The following is an 8,485-nucleotide window of genomic DNA, read 5'->3' on the forward strand; positions in this document are numbered from 1 at the left end:
GGATAATAGGGACACATCTTTATATGTAAATTGCATAGGCTGGTGCCTGTTTCTTGATTGCTGTCACGTGTCAATCTGAAAATCTCACTATTCAGGGCTTATCATCGGTCTAAAGTCCCTGAAAGTCTTTTGAAGCACTAGTTAATGTTACGGAAATTTTTTGATTAAGGGTATAGGGTGTGGTTGTTTTCTAAAAAGAGAGCTAAGAATAGATAATATTTTAACAAGAACCCCAAATAGCCAACCTAGTGTCATTAAGGTCCCAAGTTTGTCGGCGGGCCAAATCTATGTTGGCCCTTCAGAATGTGCATCTCATGTGCTATGCACAAGAAAGTGACAAGTGAAATGTACATGCTCTCCGACTCTCAAAGATTTGACCGCTCGGTAAGTTGGAAGTTTTATATGAAATTGAATTGGTTACTTCAAGATTCATTTGAAATGATATCAACTTTGGACTCTTTCGAAAAAATAGCCTCATTTTAAATCTTTATTTGAATTTTCCTGATATTAATAAACGAATGAAAAAAAAAATCCATGCGAAAATTATTTCTAAATCTACATCTATACATGTGTGTTAGCATTTATTTGATAGGTTAGAGAACTTATTATAAAGTCAACATTCAAAGAAAGTTTATAGTTTCAATGCCAATGCTTTAAAAATCAAACATTTGATTATCCAATATGCTTCCCCTGGTAACGGTTAACATGACCTATATTATTATAAACTTACTCTTATTGGCAAGTACCTTCATTTTGCAACTGAACTCGCACGATGTTGCTCGAAACATGAAATTAAACCCCATAATGAATGTCGAAGCCTATGGTCTATGCCTATGGGGCTAACCAAAGAGAACTTCATCTACGCTCTTGTTAGGCATGTACTCATATATAAGAAGCCTCCCATTTCGGTCTAAGCAGTTTCCCAAGAGCATCATGATGTGCCTACGTTTGTAGTTTAGCAATCGAGGCAACTTCACTCTTCAGTTCGACAATGCCTAGACTTGTAGTTTACGGGTGCCTCTTGACCGCAATTTCTATTCCCTCTGCCAATCTATCCTGCAGTGTTGGTACCGGTCGGCAGTATAACTGCAACAAGAATGTCCATGAATCGGAGATTTAATTTCGATTTGTGCCAATGTCTCTAGTAACTAGAAGGTATTCTTGATTGCTTAGGAGAGAAGGGCCGAACAGTCCAAATAAATTCGTTTCAAATCAAATGAGTGCATCAAACTAAGGAAGATCTATCACCACAAAGACGTTTATGGATAAATAGAATTTTTTGGATGCGATGTAAGTAAAACATTACTCCCAAAAAGATTGGGGAATTATAACGAGGATATTTACAAATTGAGAAAATGATGCAAATATTATGAATTTTGATTCAACATAATGTAATCCCCAAAACTTTTAATTAATTTAATATAGTCTTGAAATTTTTAAATTGTTCAATATGATCCTTAAAATTTTGATATACGTTCAATTTAATTCATGAATTATATGTTATCCTTGAATTTGAATTAATAGAATAATAATATTGAATATTTTCACAAGAACCATTTCAGTCCCATTTGGAGCTTTTTTTTTTTTTTTTTTGACCTGGCTGAATCAGCCAGCCGACAACCACGACTTAAACCCTGGTGACGCTAGTGGACCTACCACCACAGCATCACACTTAAGAATCCCTAATAACAACGCTGGGGTTCGAACTTCTCCCCTTTCGTGAGGGGGAGAGAACCCAAAGCCATCTTTGCCGCTACGAGCAGTGGTCCCATTTGGAGCATTTGATCTTTAGTTTCTGGTCAGAACAAGCTAAATCATCAATGCTCAAATGTATTTCTTGTTTGTATCTCTATGTAGAATGATCAAGCATCATGTTCCCAGACAAATCCCAAGAGAAAAGTTGGCTAAGCTCCTACCCAAAACCTGGATTACCAACTATAAAAAGCTGCACTAAAATAACAAGCATCTTCGAATTCGTCAAAAAGAAATGTGGCACTGGTGCCATCAAATTTGGCAAATAGAAGGAAGAAAAATCTTCTAGATCATTTTCAATGAATATATACAAATATTTTGAGGAATTATATCAAATAAATTAAAACTCAAAATTCACATTGCATATTAAAATTATTTGTGCCATTATCCTCATATAAATTTTGAGTGGATCGAAGAAGCTCGTGCTCACGAGAACTGACAAGAAATCCTACAAACCGCACACGTGGCTTCCTCCGAACAGCGGAACCCCCAGATGAGTGGGGGCCCACCCGCTCTTCAGCTCCGGACAACGAGGGCGACACGTGTCGGCCGCCCCCGCGGGGGATATTTCGGGAACCCGTAGAACTCATCGCAACAGAGGGACACCCTGACCAATCGGAGCGCTCCACGTCGGCACGCGGGCCCGGCGCATCTCCCCTCGGCGTTGGAGCCGCGCGCAGAGGATCCCCTCTCCCTTACGTCGTATCGACCTCCCACCTTGTCATTTCTAGAGAGAGAGAGAGAGACACAGAGAGATTCGACTTCGAGCTTCGCACCTCGCGACGACGACGACGACGCCATGGGGCAGATTTTCGACAAGCTCCAAGGTAAACCCACCCGCCATCTCTCTCCCCCTTCCTCTCTTTCTCTCTCTTGCTCGCTCGCTGTCCGATTCGTCGTCGTTCCCGGCTATCGGGCCTCTCCGAACAGGACGATTCGGGGGGATCTCCCGAGACTTGTGGCGTGGCGATGCATCTTGGTGTCGAATCGAGATGTGGGTTGTGGTGCTACGTACGTACCGCTCGATGGGTCGCGAACAAGTCGTCGCCTTTTTTATCTGCTGCGTGAATGTTTTGGATCGAGAGCCTGGAGGTCACTACTGTTCTATCCGTGCTGCCGATGGCTCTCGGGTCCTTTCGGCTCGCGAGAGTCTCGGTTCGTGTCTCGCGGTGACTGAATTCGTGGCTGGGTATGGTGGATAACTGTTGGGTTTTCGTCTAGCGGCGCCCTGGTTGCTGTCTGATGCGGGGCGTTCTGCTGTTGATCCTGTATATGGTGTTGGTTGAGTTCTAGTGGAGTTCTCCGTTTTCTATTGCGAGAAAAGTAATTGTTGGTGTTGGGGGATCTGAATGCGTCCTTTATATTGCTTGTCAGATTATATGTATGCTTAAAAATCGCATTTTTGGTGCATCTTAGGCGCGAGTGCGTTTGTGGTGTTTCGATTTCGCAACATGGTACCCAAGATAAAGCATTTGTTAGTGAACTTTTTAGATGCGCTTGACAGTTTTGACATACTGTTCAGGCAAGGAATGGAGGGAAAAGCAAATCAGGAAGATTACCGATAAGGTTTTCGATCGCGTGACAAACAATCTTGAAAGAGCTAACCTGAATTTTGAAGATCTATATATTGCTGTTCTGCTTGTGTTCAAGTAAGAATCTCTGGCGAACGCCTCTTTATACTTATTTGCCCGGCAAGTAGGATGAAGTTTTTTTTTCTCTCTCTTGTAGTGATATAAATAAGCATCTGCCTGGTCCTCATTTTGATCCACCCTCAAAAGACCAAGTTCGAATGATGATAGAGGTAATTCTCTTGTACTCTTAATGGTACGCCCAAAGTGCATTATGCTGTGTAATGGAGTTTATTCGTCTACATTTTGTTCTTCTTCTTGTTTGCAATGCAAGCCTCCTTCCACGGCGCTTGCCATGTGGGGATTTTGGACTTTAGAGTATGGATTTCTTTGAAGAAGTGTTGTACTACCGCTTTATATTTCTATTAGGTACTTGTTGGTGTGGTCTGTCAAGTTTTGGTATGCCATTCAGATGCTGACTCTGAACTTCCAAGAAGGTGTGTTAGGCTGTGCAAATGATTATAGTAATCAGTGGTCCATCCAATCACATTCATGGCTGATTTATAGATCATCTGAGTTGATGTTGACATGGAAGATATGGATGATCACATTGTGTAAGAGATAGAACTTGTTGCTTTTCAATGGTTATAGGATATTTGGGATCATTAGTTGAACTCAAGATGTCTGACTAACTCAAACTAGAATGTATTTCTCTCTGTAGATGTCTCAAATGTGTTTTATTTAGAATTGTTGAAAGGATCCTCAATGATACATTGGTTTGGGAGGAGGAGAAAATTGTGGAATGAATATTTGTACAAATTAACTGATGCATACATCTGATGGTGATTGTGCTTGAAATTAATGAAAGCATATTCATTGCCTCGTGCACAGGAAGCCGATGTCAACCTGGATGGAGAAATTGATCATGAAGAATTTGTGAGGTTCATCCAGCGGCTAACATCTGACACATTTATAGTCGTCAGTCAGGGATTGATTCTTACATTGGTTGTGGCACCGACTGTTGCAATGGCAACAAAGAAAACTACTGAGGGTGTTCCAGTAATTGGTAAATTGGTGCAAAAGTTACCAAATTCAGTTTATGCATCGCTTGTGACCATGGCAGTTATGCTGTTCCAGAAGTCAATCCAGGAGGTTTAATATTTGCAATAGTTTAATACGTTGGTATTGGATATCTACATCTACAATATACTGCATGATATTGTAGTTATGTACATGTCACTTGTGAAACAAATGTTATACTTAACAGCTAAAATTATTGTATATATATATTGCCTTGATTGATTATCTTTGAAAATATTCGAATGGTTGAAGGGTCTTGTAGCCAAAAATAGCAGTAGGATATTGTCATCTGCTGCACAGACTCAGCTGCTACCTGTGCTATGCTGAGCCGGGGGAGCCTAATCAAAGCCAACATCATATAGATAACTTGTAGCATATTATGGTCGTGGAGGAATTGCAAGAATAACAGATGAATGGATTTTATTTTCTTGATTTTCTTTAATCTCGGAGAAGAAAATTTAAAGATAAGTTTCAGACATGATGGTCACATTAAAGTTGGACAATTTCTTTTTATATTGTTGAGGGTTGCTTCCCAACATCTAATCATATTCCCTTTCGCATAGATATGAAGAAAAAAAAGGGATCTGCTTGGAATATTTTCAGTGTTGTGGTTCCCTCTTTCTTCCTCTGCTTTTGCATAGTTCTGTTGGTCTCTTCACATCCAGTCGCAGTATGATGCAGGATTCAAGGGTTCATTAGATATAAAAGAGAAAACCAATTACTCAGTTCTTTTAAAAAGAGAGAACTGCGGAAAGCTTCTAAACAAGTCTTAGTTGTACTGAGTCAAGGGTTCATTAGATGTATTAGTGTTTTGTTCGAATTTGTTAATTGGGAAGTGCAGTCTATTGGAAAGAGTGAAGCTGAACAGATTTTGAATTGTTATGTGTGCGGCTATTGTTGGAATAATTTAGATGCACTAGTTCTTGATAGTTACCACCAATTAAGCATTTGAAATTCTTCCATGAATCTCATCTGCCAAAGACGTGCATCGTCACAGATTTAGCTATCAAAAGCTTCTGCGATCCAAAATTCCCTGATCTTCTTGATATATGCTGTTATCTTCTTATCTGGACAGCAATATATCATGTACATAGTTCACGGCCTTTATGTCTTTAAAGAGGGGAAATGCTTCATTCAAAGGAGTGAAGCCGTCGAAATAGATGTTCCTGGATCTTTTTAAGACTACTCTTTTCTCAAGAAACATCCATTGCAAGATTTCTAGTTTCACAATATGACTGGACAGGACCACCAGAAACGCCAGGCAATCGTCTGGTTGTCTATGTATTCCTTTTATCCCAGAGGTGGTCCTCAGGCCATCTTCAATGCCACCGGAGCTATGATTCTGATGGGAGTGTTACTGAGGTTGTCCCTTCTGACTGGTGGGTTTTTAACACATCATTGACTTTTTTGTTGATGGCAACTTCTGCTTTTTTTAAGATCTGCCAGCGAGTAAGATTCCATGTTGATGATGCGTGTTAAAGAGGGTCAACGCGTAATAGAGGGACCACAATCCCTTCCTCGTCTACTATGTTAGTCAATTAAGAATAGTGGTGTATTTGTTTTATTGTAAACTTCATAATACAAAAATTATTTTTATGAAAATCATCTTTAAGAAAAATAGTTACTTTTCACTTGTTTGGTGGTTTAAAGAAAGTAATTTCATTCTTATTGAAAGGGGAATCGTTTCTTCAAATCTAACTTTATTGTTTACAGTCAATGAAAAACATTTTCCTTAAATCGATTAATTTCCCGTCATCCAAATATCAGAAAGTTGAAAAATAATTTTCTAGAAATTAGAATCTGTTTGTTTCACGAAAAATTAATAATTTGAAAAATACATTCTAGAAAATTTATAACTTCAAATATTTAATCATTAAAAAATGTTTTCATCATTGATTGAAATTATGTCTAAATATTTTCGCAGAAAATAAAAATATATTCCGTGCATTCATTCATCCATTCTTGTAAGTGATATGGGCGATAATTTTTTTTTTAAATTTCTTTTCAAATCATTCTTTCTTCCAAAACAAACCTATCCAAAATAAATGAAAAATTTTGAAAAATTCAAGAAGCGATGCTTGACGAGGACAGAAGTGGCTTGGAATGCGCGGGGCAACCAGTTTTATGCCAGAAAACAAAGACAAGTGGGACCCGTGCGCTCTCTTCAGTTCTTCCCAGGACAGTTCCTCGTACTTAGGAGTCCACTGAAACTCAATGCGATCGGGACGGGTCCAACAATAGGGAACATGCGAGCCAGCATGTTCCCACCGCCAGACTTCTTATGTTGACCTCCCGCTTTCCTTTTTGAACCAGGAAACAATCATCAGATCGAGAAAGAAAGAAAGAGTCAACTTCACGTTTCCCATCTCGCTAAAAGACGCCATGGGACAGATCTTGGGCAAACTTCAAGGTACCGACCCGCCATTTTGTTCTCTTTTTGTCTCCGTTTCGTCATTTCCAAGTAGTCAACCATCCATAAACAGGACGATCCCAGTTTCTGTGAGACAGTTTTTGCTCCATGGTGATTCATTTTGATGTCAAATCGATATGAGTCTGACTATGACTGTGTTCTGTTGCTGTCGTTGCGTTTTGATGTCGCGAGTGTGTGGTACGGACCAGGAAAGTAATGATTCACTAACCTCCTGTCTTTGCGCCGTTCGCGGTATATACGCATTGTGCATTTGAGCTGTGGGAGTCGCTTGACACCGTGTCATGTTAAAAAAACTGAGTATGCTTGATTGTGGCATGGTGTGTAATTGGCCTCGTTCAGATTGGTGTGTGATGCTGGTATTGACAAGAACAAATTGATCTATTTTTAGTGGAGTTGGAATTGAGGACCATCTTTCCTGGAAGATGCTCCAATGATCTTTTATTTAATCGATGATAGGGAAGCTAATGAATGGAAGTGCTTCATATTGTTGAGAGGAAGTTCCCAATCTTTTGAAAAGCTTTTATCTCCCTGAAGCTGCCAGATCTTTTACGGGGACTAGCTTGTATACTCAATATGTCTTAGCTTACAAAATTTGCATAGCCAAGGTGATTGAGGGTATGTTCAATTGACGGTAGAGCTCGATGCATTGCTTATAATTTCATACAAATTTGGAGGTACCTCCCATAGCTCAAATCGTTTTAGTTAGTTGGCTGTGTTGTTGTCGCTGCTGCGGTTCAGTAAGTTCAATGATGCTAGTTAAAACCAATGTCAACCACCACCGCGGGTGACAACCGTTGCTATATGAACCGTCCAAGCTATTTAAGATAAAGAATCCACTCAATGAGTCCCAAACAAGGATCCAATCGTCACCTTTCTATCTGCAGAATGAATTACTTTAAATCAAACCCTTTCAGTTACTAGAGGTTACTGTCCTATCCATGCTTCCTGGAAGTTTCTGCCAGTGATTCTCGGATCCTTTTGACTTGTAAGAGTTCAGTTCATTCTCACAGTCACAGAATTCATGTCTAGGTAAACTAAATAATTATTGAGTTTTTGTCTAGCAGCACCCTCGTTGCTGTTGATGCAGGACATTCTGCTATTGATCTTGTATATGATGTTGGTTAAGTTCTAATGGAATTTTCCATTATTCGTGTGTTTATGATGCTTCATACATATTTTCCTGTCATGCTTCGATTTTGCAATAGAGTACCCAAGACAAGGCACATTAGTTGATAAACGCAAGCGATTGTTAGTGAACTTTTTAGATGCTTTCGACAGTTCTAGCATATTATTTAGGAAAGGAATGGGGGCAAAGGCAAATGAGGAAATTTTAGCGGTGAGAGATGTTGAAAGAGCTAACCTAAGGTTTAAAGATCTATATTATTGGATATTTCAATGGTTTTGTAGTGACTCTAATGGAAATGTTGACCGCAATTAGAACACCTCTAGCATAACTGTGTAACAGTCTCACGGTGGAATGCTGGCCTCAAGGCCAAAGGCGGGTCCTCCCATGATTTCTATATTTGTTTTACCATTTATAACACTTGTGGTTGAGGTATGACCGTGACACTATTACACGGTTATATACTCATTTCTCATTAATTTATAACGGTTTTGTAGCTTCTGATTTGATTTGATTTGTTTCTTAATTTAC

General features: G+C 39.4%; 1 protein-coding gene across 1 annotated transcript; it reads left to right on the top strand.

Moving 5' to 3' along the window:
- Window positions 1-2,423: 2,423 nt before the first annotated feature.
- On the top strand, window positions 2,424-4,651 carry LOC104444535. Its single transcript, XM_010058228.3, has 4 exons — window positions 2,424-2,579; window positions 3,275-3,401; window positions 3,481-3,553; window positions 4,212-4,651. The coding sequence occupies exons 1-4, from the start codon at window positions 2,552-2,554 to the stop codon at window positions 4,476-4,478; spliced, it is 495 nt and encodes a 164-aa protein (XP_010056530.2). The 5' UTR covers window positions 2,424-2,551; the 3' UTR covers window positions 4,479-4,651.
- Window positions 4,652-8,485: the final 3,834 nt, after the last annotated feature.

Source organism: Eucalyptus grandis, chromosome 4, assembly GCF_016545825.1.
Source record: "Eucalyptus grandis isolate ANBG69807.140 chromosome 4, ASM1654582v1, whole genome shotgun sequence".
NCBI lineage: Eukaryota > Viridiplantae > Streptophyta > Magnoliopsida > Myrtales > Myrtaceae > Eucalyptus > Eucalyptus grandis.